At 42.4% G+C, this 15,818-nt stretch overlaps 1 protein-coding gene across 5 annotated transcripts in view; it reads right to left on the reverse strand.

Annotated features, from left to right (window-relative positions):
• Positions 1-1,956: 1,956 nt before the first annotated feature.
• Positions 1,957-15,818, reverse strand: part of eIF5B (eukaryotic translation initiation factor 5B) — a 32,320-nt gene continuing 18,458 nt past the window's right edge. For 3 of the 5 annotated variants that reach the window (NM_001259670.2, NM_001259673.2, NM_143717.3), the window contains 2 exons: positions 5,503-5,664; positions 1,964-2,382 (listed from right to left, as the gene is read on the reverse strand). In NM_001259670.2, the coding sequence (NP_001246599.1) occupies positions 2,275-2,382; positions 5,503-5,664 (270 nt within the window). In that variant the 3' untranslated portion in view covers positions 1,964-2,274. Of the gene's footprint in view, positions 2,383-5,502; positions 5,665-15,818 lie in introns of all 5 variants that reach the window. The other 2 variants (NM_001259672.2, NM_001259671.2) reach the window with 2 other exon arrangements.

The raw sequence follows: 15,818 nt of genomic DNA on the forward strand, positions 1-15,818 counted from the left end.
GAAGAACACGAAACACGATTTTTCTTAGCAGCAGCCAGTAGCGAGGGAAAAACCAAAATATGAATTGAATATGAATTAAGCAGTTTTTAGAAAGCGAGCTTCAAATCTTCTTAACTCAGATAAGCTTGGTTATAACAGTTAAACAACCAAACATGTTTATGCACTCAATGCTTTGGTAAATGTTCTTTCAGCCTGTCAGTAGTTATAAAATCCATTTTAAAATCCTGTTAATTTCCATTTGACTTTTATTTCACCTTTTCATTCATCCCACCAAATGCCGAGGCAAGGACACTCAAGTGGCCATCGAGTCCTTCGCCATGCGGTTCGTTTTCCTCAATGAGTCAAATGCCGCCCACAAAAAAAACAGCAGCAACACGAACGGCAACATCGGCAATCCCGCCGCGACAGCAGCAGCACGAAAGGATGAAGGATACAGGATGCACGATGGGTGGTGGCTGGTGGCTGGTGGGTGGCGACACTTACCTACCACAGCCGCTAAAGTCGTGCCCTAGTTCCACAGCCCTTTCGGTGTGGATGCCATCCATGTTGGCCATTAGTGCGCCTTGTGAATGAAAATCCTGGCTCTCGCTCTCGCACTCTCTTGGCGGTGGGGGTGGTGACTGTTTTCCCACCCAGTGAACCACGCTGGACGGGGAATGCCATTCTTGGATTTTCCCCAGCTTCGCGCATGTGCGTGTGTGTGTGTGTGCGTTTTGGCCAAGGCAAAAGTTGGCCAAGAAAATCAATGAATGAACCGAGGAGACACGTAGCCAGCCAAGGATGTTTATGTGATTTTCTATATGCAATCTTTATTTTTCCCTCAATGAATCGTACACGCTCGATGGGCATTCAGTTTGGCAGGGAAAATACAATTTCCTTTGGAAATTTTACTGCACCTCACGCCATTTAAGACGGAATTACGTGCCAGAAATAACGTAATGCGATACTAAAGCACTTGCAAATGGAACTTTTGCGAACCACTTAATACCGCTGCACTTCTACGTACATTGGGTGCTTTAAACTTTATTGCACTTTTTACGAGCCAGCAGCTTGTATCTTTATTATTTTATTTTTTGGACAACGCGTCCGGTCATTTTGACAGTTTAGAGACACCATTTAGGTAAGGGGTGTGTGAATAAAAATTTGAATTAATATCTGACATATCTGATATGGCACTTTAAATGGGAATTATGCGTATGCAATTTTTAGCTAGCTTTCAATTACAGAAACAGTGAAAAGTCATTAAACACAGCCAACTAAATTCAGTTTTAAATACCTCAAACTAAACTTCCTATTTCTTTAGCTTACCTTGGTCTCTAATTGACCTGCTTAAGTCGCTTATCCAATTTTAATCGACAGTTTCTCCTTGGCAAATCCTGCCCGGCAGCAATATCTGGCTCAAGCAGAGCCGTGTATAATGGCTGGCACTTGACAGAACATTACCTCGAGGACGAATGACGATGACGATGGCATGGGCGCACATCCTGCTGAACACACTTGGAACTTGGGCCACTTGAGGCCATTGAGGGCAGTACAACAGACCGTTTGAAGGATACTTTGCTGCAGGCAGCAACAGCAGCATTTGCGTCATTCACAAAACTGCGGCTCGTAACTTGCCACACACTTTGGTGCAGCAGCCGAGAGCAGTTGCTGCGACACAATTGTCCTTCCAGCGGCTGCTGGGTGAATGAACCTCCTCGGCGGATGACCCAGTTTTTTGGCTGCAGCAGCAGCAGCAGCCGCAACAGCATCTCCCCCATTCATCGGCATCCTTGTCGCGTTCAATGACACAGCGGCAGCAGCAGCAGCATCGGCGAACTGGCTATGAATGGGAAAAAAGGACCTCTGCGCATGCCAAGTGGGTCAATATCCTTTGGCGTGACGTCACTAGTGACACAGTTAACACAGCCTGCATAGTTGAATCTGCCACCATCCCACCGTTCTTTCACAACTTTTCCGTTGTACAACATTATTGCATTTATTTCTAATTTGGCTCTAACAAAAATCGCAGGCAAAATGGATGTTCGCAAAAGGCGTTATACAAAAAATTTGATTTAAAACCATTATAACAGAGTTCATTAAGCGACAACTGCAACGACGGCTACGGCTGTAAACCATAAAAATGAAACTAAGCTTAAGAGAAAGGATCCTCTGTTCGGGACTATAGAGGATTCACCACAAGCGCACACAGTCTGTAGTTTGATAGGGTTCTGCTTCCTTCCAGCGAAAATCTCTCGTCTGTTGCACGTTTGCAATTTTGGCAGGCGAAATCGCTTAGAGAATCTCGAAGAGCTTCTTCAGCTCCACCATCAGCGCCCAATCCGCCTTGATCAGATCGTCACGGAAGTAATCCTTGCAGGCATCAATGCTCTGGCGAGAGATCTGCAAGGAGAGTTCGAAAAAATGCCATGAAAAAGTTGAGAAATTTCAATAATTAAAAATCCATTAAGTTTCGAAAAGGCAAACCCCGAGAGAGAAATTGTAATTTTTTTTTGGCCCGTGTGTCTACAAATGCATATTAATAACACGCTGCGCTACACATAAATCATTTGCATTGTGAGTTCAGCGAATATGTATAATTGGAACGTGCCAATTGTCATAACTCCAAAGGGAGATTCGAGATGCGGACAGAGCGACTGCTCCATCAATCAAACAACGGGATGGCACGTGTCTTCAGCTCGGGGTCTCCAGTTCTCCTCCAGCACCCCATCAGACCCATCAGCCCCACCAGCTCCGCACAGTCCCCGACATATGGCGCATAACAATTAAAATCATTTTGTACAATACTTTTTTCCATCTTTTTCGTATCCGATTCAGCTTGAGTTTATGCCCCGGCAACGCTTTATCGAAGCTATTTTAGTGTCGCCAATTTTTATGGCGCCTTTTTAATGCGTTTTTTAATGCCTCGCGTTTATGGCGAGCAGTCTGAAGACCTCATGAATAGTTCCACTTTCAGGCCCCCCAAAAGTCTGATTACAGCACGCCCTTGATAAAGACAACACACTCTGTCCTTTGTCTGCCATGTTCCCCCGCTTAATTATTATTTCCATTTCCATTTCCATTCCCATCTCTCTCTTTTTTTTTGTTCATTTTTGGCGCATCGCATATTAATTAGGCTCGATCAATGGTTTTGATTATTGGAGCCGTATATATTTATGTAGAAAAGATTTCTCTAAACGATAAGGGGCATAAAGCCCCTCAAGGAGTCCCCATTTATGGCCATGCATATTAAATGACAGAATGGGCGACTCTTTTGTCCGCAATCCGAGAGTTGAAGGATATCGGAGGATTCAGTCGTTAAAAACCGAGACTGAGTTTAATTATACATCGATTGCTTATCTATGACCCGCCTAAATTAAAGTTTATTTGCCGCGCTGATTTCGTTTAATAGCCCATGTGAGTTCTGCAATCGGATAAAGCTTAAGAACTAAAACCTACTGACTGCTTGCAAGGGATTTTCCATTTTCACGAACTGCACTCCCCTTAGTTTCCACTGAAAACCCCCATTTAGCTGTCCTCTTAGCCAAATCTCGACTAATTGCAGCTATTTTTAGCTCCCACAAAGGCCTTGCACAGTTTTCTGACCGAGCCCGCAAGGCCGAAACCAAAGTCGTGTATGGTTGACCTCAGCTCCAATTTTCAGGCAGATTCGACGAGCTTCTGGGCTGGGGCTGGGACTGGAGCAGGGTTCTCCGCTCTCTGCTCCATTTTGGGTCGCCAAATGCGTCATAGCTGATAAACGGCGAGTGCACAAATTAAAGCCGAAAAAAAAAAAACACACAAAACACCGCAAACGGCGAAAACCGAAGCCGCTGCAGAAACACACACCGAAACTGGGTCGACATCCGAGAAAACTGGGTTAGCTCGATGGTGACGATGCTCCGGGGGTCAGTGAACTATGCAAGTGCACTACCGTGGAAGGTAAAACATGACGTCAGCCGGCAACTCGGGTCAAATAGAGCGCTATACCGTAGATACATATATCTGGGAGCTGGAACGGGTCACTCCCCCCGTAGAACGACCCTGCATGCTTAAGTACGTATCATCAGGTCAGCCATGACATAATACCCTTTCATGGCTCCTCCCAGCTTCTTTTGCACAGCCTTTATTGAGGTCTATAAATAGTCGGGGAGTCTGTCAATTCGAGGTGGTGGCGTACAACCTAATAGCTTTGGATGGAGCCTGCACTGCGAAAAGCCCATAAGATGAGCGATAAAATAATAATGTGATGGCCTAATTAGATTTAATTTGGAATGTAGGTTTACTCATTTGGCCTTTGCTTGCATTACACTCCCATCAATGCTATCAATAAAATTGAACTGAGATTCTATTCGTGCGTAAATATCCATGGTCAAACATGATTTTTGGCAGTGCAAACTATATCAATTCAATTTGTAGGCCTAAAAATACATCTATTCATCTTTGTTTTTACGCCGCATTAATTGAATGAAGCGCGCTGCCAACTAAATGGGCAATTAGCGCCGCCTGGCGTTTTGACGTCACCGATGTCACCCGCTGATAAGGGACCAAAATGAATCGAAAATTAAGTTAGCTATCGATTTTGGTTTTCAGCCACTCCCGCTCCCACTCCCCACTCCGCCACCACCCTCTCTCTCTCATCAAGGGCGCTTGACGTCAGAGCTGGTAAGTAATTGTTAATCAAATGATTGAACGAAAGGAAGTTGCAAAGACCTCTCAACGCCACTTAAGCCAGTTAAGTCATCGATCCGAGGCGTTCGTTGCTGTTGTAGCCATTTAACACTTAACACACAACTTGGCCATGTAATTTGATAAGCCAGCTGGCCAAAGTGGAAGTGACCAAGGTGAGGAGCTCCGAAGGTCTGAAGGTCCGAAGGTTTGAAGGTGTAAGGTGGAGAAGCGGTGAAGGCGAAGTGGGCCTGCACCTGGCCATCGGACAAACGGACCATCCACCCAATCCAGGTGCAATTGACAACTTTGGCACTTCCCCGTTGCGATTGCTCGATTGCCGCTGCCGTTGAACTCAAGTGATTTGCACTCGAAATCGCACTGAATAATGGCATCCGGCATTCGCTCAATTACGGCGCATTGATAATGGAAGTCCTAAAGCTTTCGCGAAATTAATTGAGTAAAATGCAATATTATTCTAGCAATCCATGCGTAATTCAAATCATTTAATTAAGTTGAAAGGTTTGATTCTGCGAATAACTACGTTGCAAATTTACGGTTTAAATATGTTTAATCGAAACTGCGTACAAAAGAACCGAGTAAAAACACAAAAAAAGTGATATAGCTGAGTTTATAATTGCACCACTTCAGATATCTAATCCATTCATAAACACATGCCCACCAAAACGATGATAGTGCGGTTCCTCACTTCCCGACAATAATGCACTCGACTCGAGCCTATCTCGAGTTTTAAGTTGATTCTTCCGCTCCCGAATTCTAATGAATTTATTCTACCGCCCATTGTTTTGAGTAACCTCAAGTGGAGGGTTCTTTAAAATCGATAGATGGACTTACCTTGCTAATCAGCATATCATCGGCCTCGAAGTGGCGACCAAACATTTTGGGCGATTCACCGGGAATCGGATCGATTTTCACGCAAATCTCTTGACCCTTGCGCGCGAATTCGATTTGCTTGTGATTCGATTCGATGGAAGTCACGATTCCAATGTCCACGAACTGCAATCAAACGAAAGAAAGAGAAGAATTGGTGGTCAGTGAAATTGTGAAAGTGATTTTAGCATACGTGGCCGACGGGGCGTATGTGTAATGTTGCGGCAAATTAGAAATAATCAGATGGCCGCAGTGAACTTTTATGGGGTGGGACTTCCGCATGTCGCCGTCTGAATCGCTGATAAGTTTCACCAGCTCGTTTAATATGCCAAAGCCGTAAAATAACTCCACGTTAAGCGCTAAATAAAAGGTTTGCCAAAAAAGTAGAATAGGCCGTGTGGGTGGGGAATCAAATGGCTGGTGGATGGGTGGGTCTTATCAGCGCATCTGGCGCAAGTTTCATATGCGGTGACCACTTCCTCAATTCCACTGATAAACTCGTGGGTGGGTACACTGTACACTGCAATGCCTATCTATGCTTTGCTTACATTTAATTATATATTAAAACTAACATAAATTTAAAACCCATTTTTGTTAAGTTTCGACTATTAAAGTGAAATTTCTATCAAATATTTTCACAGCTTAAACGAAGTCAAATTAAAGTCCCTTTTGGACCATTGATTTTCTCGCTGTGCATGGGCTCCTATCTCGATGGCCTAACAAAGTCATTGAACCAAATTGTAACATGTTTGTTGTCGTAACCCGTTTGCACTCGACAAAAACAAAACAGGAAACTGTTGCCAACGTCGCGTTTCCTGTGGGCGCCCCAATGGCGTCGACGTCGCTGCCCTCGTTCGTATTTCATTCAAACCAAATAAATTATTGAAATTCTTTTTTTTTTTTGCTTTTCATGTTGTTGTTGTTGTTGTGCTGGCCTGTTGCTATCGGTGCAAATAGCTACATAGCACATTTACACACCCCCTAGAAGGAGAAAGACGGGCGAGGGGATGTGTGAGGGGAGAGGGAGCATTTGTCACCATTTCCTGTCGTTGATTACTCATACGCCCCGTTCCACGTCTTCCGTTGCGGCGTCTTCGCGTTTTCGCGCTCTCTTCGAAATTTTCATTAAATGTGTTAATTTATTTCCATTTCCACACAATTTTTTCTTTCAACATTGCGCTACTGCGGTGCGAGCCGGCAATTTTCGTCTTTTATGAGAGCAACGAAATCATCCCAGTGGGGGATATTTATGATAGATATGGTATGTATATACTTATATGTATATATGTTGCAAAGGAATATGGCGAAAAAAAAAAACAACCCGGCCCATACCAAACTCGCACCAAATGATGAGAGGAGAAATTGATGGGCCTGTTGATGCAAGTGGCAAAAAAGGAAATCGTCTTCCAGGGAGATAAATCGGTTTAGATTAAAAGTTCTATTCGGGTAATATTATTGGGACGTCTATACTTGTTTTTGTCTTTGCATAATGTTTACAAAATTCTTTAAATTTAAAACAATTTTTATAGGAATCCTTTTTTACACAAAATTATAAAAAGAAAAAAAAAGTTCTTGTGAACATCCAATTTAATAATTTAATAGATTTCTAGCCCTATCAAGTCATTTAATTTCCAACTGTAAGCACAATTTAAAACGACCAAAATAGTGTGATATACTTTCTGATTTCGATGCCAAAGAAAGCGAATTCTTTATTGGGCATTAAGAAAAAATTCGATGACGATGCGGCCGTCTCGTCTCGCCGAAAAACCCCAAACAAGTTGACTACGAAAACAACATTTTACATTCCTCTTTTTTTTCCCCCGGTTCGATTTTGTATATTTTTTGTACAACTTTTTCTGGCTGGCAGATCGCTTGGCTGTGTGTGTGTGTGTGTGTGAGTGTATCGGCGTTTATCTAAAAATATGATTTATATATTTCGTGCAGACCGGATGTCGTCTATTTTCGAAAAAAGCGCTGCTTGTATGAATGAACGAAAACAACAAATCGAAAGCGAACAAAACGAGATTCAAAAAGCATTTGGCTTTTTGTAAAATGTTTGATGGAGAGCGGCGACCAGAAGAGGGACAAACACATAGATTGTGTGCTATCTTTATTCTTTTTTTTTTGTTTTTTTTTGGGCAGCGCAAACATTTTAGTGACACAATTCTCTGATTTCTTTGCAGCTTGTTTATGCTGTTGTCAGCAGGAAACACTAAATTAGTTGACCGTAGAGAGAATTACCCCATATATATACCGCATAATATATACATGTGCACACATTTTATATGTGTCAAAGACGAAAATTCGCAACATCCGTCGCGCGGGGGACTCGAAAAAGCAAATCTTTCAGGGCCTTTGAGTCTGCGCAGCTGCAACTTCGAGTGGCCTCGAAAAATACAAAATATAAAACGGTAGCCACATCAATTCTTCCAATCTCGGCTGCCGGTCTTGGATTCTCCTCAACCAAATCTTCAGCCCCTCGGGGCTGACGATCTACGCTTTTCAAATGGATCGAGAAGTCTGGGGCCCCACGAACTTGCCTACGTCATGTTTTTCGAGGGAGAAAGAAGAACTTGTCGCTGATTCGAGTTTGGGCCGCAGCAAGCTCCCAGATTTGAGGAAGCATTTATATAGTCATCATCGCCGTGATCGCTATGAACATGATCACGATCCATCCGTCCACGGACCACCAGATAACCCCACTCATCTAGCTGCCCACAACTTTCGGAAGGTAGAGATGGAAGTGGAGGAAAACAACCTGAGGAGATCTTGGTAGCGGAATAACTAAGGAGGGGGGCATTGGAAGAGTAGGTGTGCGGCATCAGGGCTGCAGTGTAGAAAAGAAGTTTTAAAATATATTTTATATGGTTTCTATGTGGCTGAACAAATGCTGTGTTGATAAACGTTTTCCAAAGCAAACTGTGAGGTTTAAAAAAGTTTACTAATATACTACTACATATTTTTTTTAACATTCTGGTATTACCCAACCCTAACGCTTTCCAACCTTTCCACCCAGCTAGCCAAAACTGCCAGTTGTTTGGACCTGAGCTCAGCTCGAGTCATGCAACGCCAAGCGACATGGCTTTCAACGGCAATAACAATGCCAACAACACCTACCAAATGAGCCAAGACAGACCCCTTTGAGCAGAAGTCTAGTCATGCTCATTAGCATCTCGAATCTCCATCTCCATCTCCATTGCTGCAGTGCAGCAACGCCCACAATCCAGACTCGCGGCTCGTAGGAGGCCGAAAAGAAAATCTTTCACTGACAGGAAGTTGGTGGGCAAGCTCATCATCGCCATCATCGTCATTGCCATCGAAATTCAAGTGAGTCCCAGGTGGGTGTCTGTGTGCTGTTGCCAAGGTGTTAAAGAGCGGCAGCAAGCTCCACTGATTAGAAATGATTAGCGGACACAGTTGTTATTAATTTCGTAGTTTGTGCCACTCGAAAAGCGAAAATTAAAGCCCATTGATTATTGTTTAATTTGTTTGGGTTAACGTTGTGTTATCGGACATCGGAAATACTTGATAGATACCCGCCAGCTGCTCGGCATATGGCCATTAATCAGGCGTGTCAATAAAGTGGGGCCAAGTATCCTAGCCAGGCCCATATGCATATTAGCCCGAGTGCAAAACAATCAATTATGCGTCCAGGTGAATGAAACTGAAGCGAATGAGTTTATGGAACCACTCGATTGAACATCGATAAGAATCGAACAATGAATATATAAAAATAACGAAAAACGATAAGAAAGCCGAAAATGCAAGTCTAATTGAACTCTGTTCGGGAGGAAGTGAATGCGAGTTGTTGACTAGCCAGGTGAGCTATCAGCCAAAATCGTATCAAGTTCAATGCCTGAGTTAATAACTATTATTAGGTTCTTTCCCCGATTGTTAGCCTAGGAGTCTTCAAACTTCTGGCGTCTCACAATGCGGCCATAAAATATAATTTCTTTGACGGTTTTCCCCTGGCCAAATAAAAAAAAAGCTTCAAGTAGATTACCCTGTTTGCGCGGAAGTTAGCTATTTCACCATCTGCTTGAAATTGTGTAAACAAATATTACATTTATTACGATTTCTAAAGAGCATTTTTATGCAAAAGAATCGTTAGGGGACTGCGTCAATAGCATTGTTGTGAGAAGAAAATGAGTATAATATAACATTTCTAATGAGAAAACGTTAACGAGATAACCTGACCTATACTACCAACAAACTTATTGAAACTTTTTATCTCTCAGACAACTTCTCGTAGAATGTATCTTGGAGTCTGCTGTTGCCCGGCACAAGACAATGAGCTATCTAAAACTGTTGCGATAACTGAAAACACAACTTTGGGAAATAGTCCCATGGCAATCTTTCAAGCCAAATTGTCATCCCTTTTGGGCTTTTGGTTTATTGTTCCACTTAGTCGAAATATTTATGCGTAGGTGATACGTCCGCTGTTTATAATATTCTCAACTTTTTTATAATTTTTATAGCCTGCAGCCCGAAAACATTAAGCGATTAAACAAACGTCAATTAAGTATATTTATTTTGGGTGCGCGTGTAAATGGGTGAAAAAAAAGGGGAAGAAGCAGCTGAGAATAAGAACGTTTTTATGCCAGTTTTCCGTCGGTTTTTGTGCAAATTCAGCATTTCCGGCCAAGAAAAACTGAAATGTGACGAAGGCGACCAACTGACCGAGCAAAAGCGAAATAAAACCAACAGAAAACAGCAACGACGACGTCAATTTCCAAGCCGCAAAAACAAAGGCAAAAAAAAAAAAAAAAAATACAACAAAATAAAAAAAAAAAACAAAGAAACACAGAGAGCGGCGAGTAATTTGCTAATTACGCTAATTTCTTTTGTTGTTGCTGGTCGGTCTGCTTTTATTGCAATTGCCATTTGTAATAGCAGCCATTGTTGCTGTTGCGCCGCCTGTTTATTTTCATAGTAAAATAAATATATAAGGCAATCGTACACAGAAAGAAAAAATACGGTATTTTACAAAACATATTTTTAAAATTTACTTTTAATTTCCTGTGAATTTAAAAATATATCACACATTTATTGAAAGGATAAATGCTATAATAAAAAAGTATTTAAGATAATTATTTCTCATCTACATTTTGTAGATTAATATCATGAGAAAATATATCTCTTTTTATCCAATTATTTATATTCTTAATTTACACCTATTAGATGTGCCGTGTAGATGCAGATACATGAAGACGGGGCAAAAAAGCGCGTATCTAAGCGGATTTTACTATCTTATCGTTTGTACAAATGCCTGAGTGTGGTCGTGTATGTGTGCACATATGTGAGTGTGTGTGTGTTTTATGGTCGTCGGAACCTAAAGCTACCCGCACCAACCACCGCCCACCAACGTCCCTCATCGGCAAATGGCCTAGGCAATAGTCAAGGCAACAACAGGAAATAAGCATTTTTATGAATGAAACGAAAGCGAGACACAGACAAGCAAACAAATAGAGACGCGCACATAGATACACACTAATACACATGGATGAAGGCACTCAGTGTTTAGTGCAAAATGCTTAGCTTAAATACAGTAGGCGATGTAAAACCATAACCACTAGTAAGTTAAATCATTGATAGTAACCTCCTTGGATATGACATCATCAAGAGGTCTTAAAGACTTCACCTCCCCTTATAAGTAATATACTAAATTTATAAGACCCAATAGTCAGTATCTCACGAACTATAAATCACGTACTCTCGCCACTCCACCCAAACGATATTTACACCTTTTGGGTGAGGAAAGCAATACATTTGCTGTAGAAATTCGTGTTTGTAGGTTTCATTCACAAGTTGCGACGCTCATTGTGTTGTTGCTGCCACTATTTGTTATGGTCCGTTTGCCCTATTTTATATTAAAAGCTTTTATTGCGGTCGTATCCGATAGATACAGGCACACTCGGCATGGCAGAGTGCGCCCACATGTCTTCCAACTGTTCTATTACGAAATCTCCGACGCTGCCCGCTTATCATAATAAGATACGAATGTATCTAATAGGTGCTGGCTTGGCCCATTCACAGCATTCGCAGCATTTCATTCATAAAGAGAATTTCCGTTTTCCCGCGTTTCGGCACGTTCAGTTCAGTTCAGGAGCACACCTGCCTTATCACCGGGGGTTGCTCTACCCATGCACTTCCTACTGTTCGGTATTTGCTGGCACTTCCCATTCGGATCCTGTACTTCCGATGTTCCCCCGTTCGAGGATACTCCTGACCCCTGACTCCGAGCAGCTGGCAGACTCAGCACACTTATGCCATGAGTACTACTCTACGTTTGCTATCTCTTTTCGCCGCTTTGAAAGGCATTTCATTCATAAAGTTGTGGGTTTACACTTGCAGAAAAAATCTTTACTTTGCTTTCGCTACTATACACATATTTAAATCTTCATAAACTTCATTTGTTTATTGAATTTTTGTATGAATTAAAACTTAATTTAAACATACTTTTGTTTGTCTAAGATTTTTCTCTTTTTCAAATTCACTTTAATTTAATACCAGTTATTTTTCTCAGTACAGCCAATTATTTGGTTCCTACGTGCGGAAGCATTCACTTCCGTTCTACTTCCGTTCTGCCTCGGCCATCTGAAAAAACTGCAGCTGGCTGTCTTTGGACCGCCGACAATCCGCTTCCGTAGCTCTTTCGCCATCTACATACGTACTTACGGACAACCACCCCAACTTCTTTTGTATTTAATTACTGGTTCCGGTTCTTAGCGCTGTTTCTATCGCTTCATCGCCGTCCTCCTTTTACCATCATTGTGTTTGTTCTTCGTGTGCCCCTTGTTGTTGCATTGTCCAAAGTGTTCTTTTGTCGCACACGTAGTATCCGTAGAAACCGATTTGAATTCTTAACAACCCCGAAATGGCGAAAGATGACGCAGTTCCGAAACCCAAGAGGAAGTGCCCAGAAATAATCACTGATTGCAATCTGAACAGTGAGATACTCTTCACGGATCCTCGAATGCGATGGGTAAACAGATCTTAAGAGATTTTTTGGGTATTAGTCAAGCCATAGTCAAGGTGTTACAAGGTGTTAATAATGTAATCTTTTCAGTGATTATGGCTTCTTTACATCACATTACATTTCAAACTCTAGGAAAAGATAAGCAAATTTTCAGAACTGGCCGTTTGAATCAAACAGGAATTGTCGTTACTAAGTGGAAATCTTTTATCTGTAACATTCATAATAGCTCAACAAAAATATTATAAGGTTATTTTCCAATGAAATATCTATACTTTTCCCCCATTACAAAATTATCTTTCACAATGCCAAAGCTCATAAGACTCTTTCACTCAGCGAAGAATCAATTCATTCACTGAAAAAGAACCGCGTAGATCAACTCGGTTCTTATTGCGGCGACAACGGAAGTCGTAAGCCATGAAGGCTCAACAACTGAGGCAGTCGGCGAAATAAAAAAATAATACTTAAATCTCGCACTTAAATGCCCCATCAGGTCCGAGAATAATCGAAAATGGAGAAAAGGGGCTGTAGGGGCTGCAGGGGAATGGCGACACCCTTACCTACTTAAACTTAACTCGCAGCCCATAAATTAGGCAAGATCAACAGAAATCGGATGCGAGGAGGAGGAGGAAGACGAGCAAGGCAAACTGCTACTATATAAATATACGTGTATATATAAATCGAAAAACTGCAAGAGCCCAGGGGCCATTTAATTAACAAAAACCAGCAGTAGCAGCGCACCGAATGAGCTTTCATTTCCGCTACAACCGCCAGGCACTTGGGGCATGAATGAAAATATTAAAAGATATCGATCGCCGGATCGGCGGTCTTCGATTCGATCTCACTTGCCACCATCATCACCACCATCGGGTGCAACCGAAAACTCTTTATGCCACCAGATTTCTGGTTTCTCTGCGGTTTGGGCAAAAGCGAAGGCAACAGCAGGCCGCAATATAATATCTATATACACATATGCAAGACGATCTGCAAGTGATCTGCCACAGTCTGTCTTCCCGGCTTTAAAGGCCGTCTTTAGGAGGCGAACAGTTTGAAGGCAGTCACAGTGGAGAATTATACAAATTATTCAAGTTTTGAAGTTTTTAGAAGACCGGTAATATTATGCTGAATTAAGTGTCTGTGGAACTATTGTAGATTATTCAAATTAAGATGCTTAAGGATGTCAGCTCTTTTCAAATTTGAAAAGTTTCTCTTATGGAATTAGGACTGTAGTAGCCTTAGCTAGATACCCCCTGTATAAATTGCTCGTAGACACGTACACATTCACATCGCAACGTCCATATGTTAAGTGACTGACGGATTTGGATTTGGCGGTGGGTAACGCCTCCAACTTCCGTTTGCTGTTTTGGCTTTGGTTTTAAAGTGCAGGCAGGCATTCAGTCGCAAGAGGGAAAATAAATGTATTCCCCGGTAGATGTAGATGCAGATGATCGGCAATGGTGATGTTGATGGTGATGGTGTTGGTGATCCACTCGCTTCTCCATTCGGCGGTCGGATGATGGTGATGTCAGTGGGAGACGACGCGGATGAGAACGAGGTTGGGGATGTGCGAGAGTGGGGCGTGTTTGGCTTAGATTGTGCCTTCGATAAAGTGAAACTCTTTGATGTACGAGCACGGGGGCTGATCGAGGCGGATCTGATGAGACCGGAGGATAAACAACGGCCGCGGACTTAAAAAGTATACAAGAGCAGCGAAGATTGCCGGTTCGCTGCTTAATTAGCCGCGGTGACCCTCAAGGCTAAGTTTCCAAAAGGTGGATGATCATCAACAACAATTGGCCTGATGATCGGTGAAAAGGGGAACTTTTAATTGAATTCGATGGGGAAGTTGTTTTTTCAGAGAGGAAACAATACTGAGATCATCAGCATTTCCCTAAACACGACTGATCAGACGATGGGTTTGTTTTCTGTGTTTACCTTAAAGCTGTGGAAATTTTCGATTAGCAATTAAGGTGTTTATTGTTCGTTTTAAATATCAAGAGGACTCCCTGGGAAATTGGAATGATCTTTGCACTTTTGTATACCAAAAGTAAAAACGTATTCAATACTCACATCTTTATAAATGAATCTTAAAAACGTACTGCATTTACTTCAAAAACTTCCCCTAGAACATGGTTGCTTCCAATCAACTTCCTTGCTTAACCCCAAAACCATTGATCTCTTACCCTTATGAACCCCATTGAATTGTCGGCAGCCGTATCCCGTTACCGCATTTTTGACACTTGCTGTCCCCATTTCTCAGGGGTTAAGGGTTGAAGCACCGACGGCGGTCAACCGACAATGGTCACCTGTTTAACCCCCTGGGCCAAAATGTAATGACAAGCCCCAGAACGGGAAGTGGAAGTGGTTTGGGCTAAGTCGTTACTTTCGTCGTGTGAGAACGGATGTTTTGGCCAGCTTGAAACAATTACGCGGTCCGAGAAACAAAGGCCAGAAACCAAGTGATCGGACTGGCCTGCTATTACAGATTTAATTATATAATTAATAAATGTAATCAACGGCCAGGCAAAGACAAGGGCCAACAAAACGACCATCTGGCAGAGAAACAGTCGCCGGCACGCATGCGCAGCAGCATCGAAAGGAAGTTGTCGCTGGGTGAGAAGAGCAGAGGGTCTGGCGGAGGCCGGAGAACTGAAGAGATCCCCAACCCTTTCGCAGAAGAGCTCCCCCAGCTGCAAGTCAACGGAAATCGCAAAGGCAAAAAAGCAGGCAGGCAAAAGCGACAAAACAGCCACGACGGCAATGGCCCAGCATTCTTGGGCAGAAATGAAGTGCACATCTAAAGTAGAATTGGATCAGGTCGGGGGAATGGACATGGACATGTGGGTCTGGAGCAGGGGTTGTAGCATACGATCACATGTGTGTGCCCACGGCACATGAGCTCAGATTGTGGGGACTTGGTTGGATGAGCTACAGAAGGTTAAGTAAGTATATTCAGCTTGATGTCTAAAGCTGAATACCCAATTAAAAGATGTTTAAAAGTATGCCAACAGAAAAAAACTTAAATACCAACTAACGAATACTAGATCACTCACTAAGAAGCTCGATTTTCTTATATCTTTTCTATCTATTTACAATTTCCAAAGCCGACTCTAATCTATTGGAACAAATCGTAGGGTATATCCCGCACAAAAATCAGTATTAAAGTTGGCAAAAAGCGAGAAGTGGCCAATAAGAGCGAAGGAGAAAAAGAAGGAACACGTTAAAAAGAATGACGATGAATGACGGGAAGCGCACAGCTTAGCAGCGCTCTCTTGGATAATTGAGGAAGTTATAATTGCCAATG

Source organism: Drosophila melanogaster, chromosome 3L (assembly GCF_000001215.4).
Source record: "Drosophila melanogaster chromosome 3L".
Classification (NCBI taxonomy): domain Eukaryota; kingdom Metazoa; phylum Arthropoda; class Insecta; order Diptera; family Drosophilidae; genus Drosophila; species Drosophila melanogaster.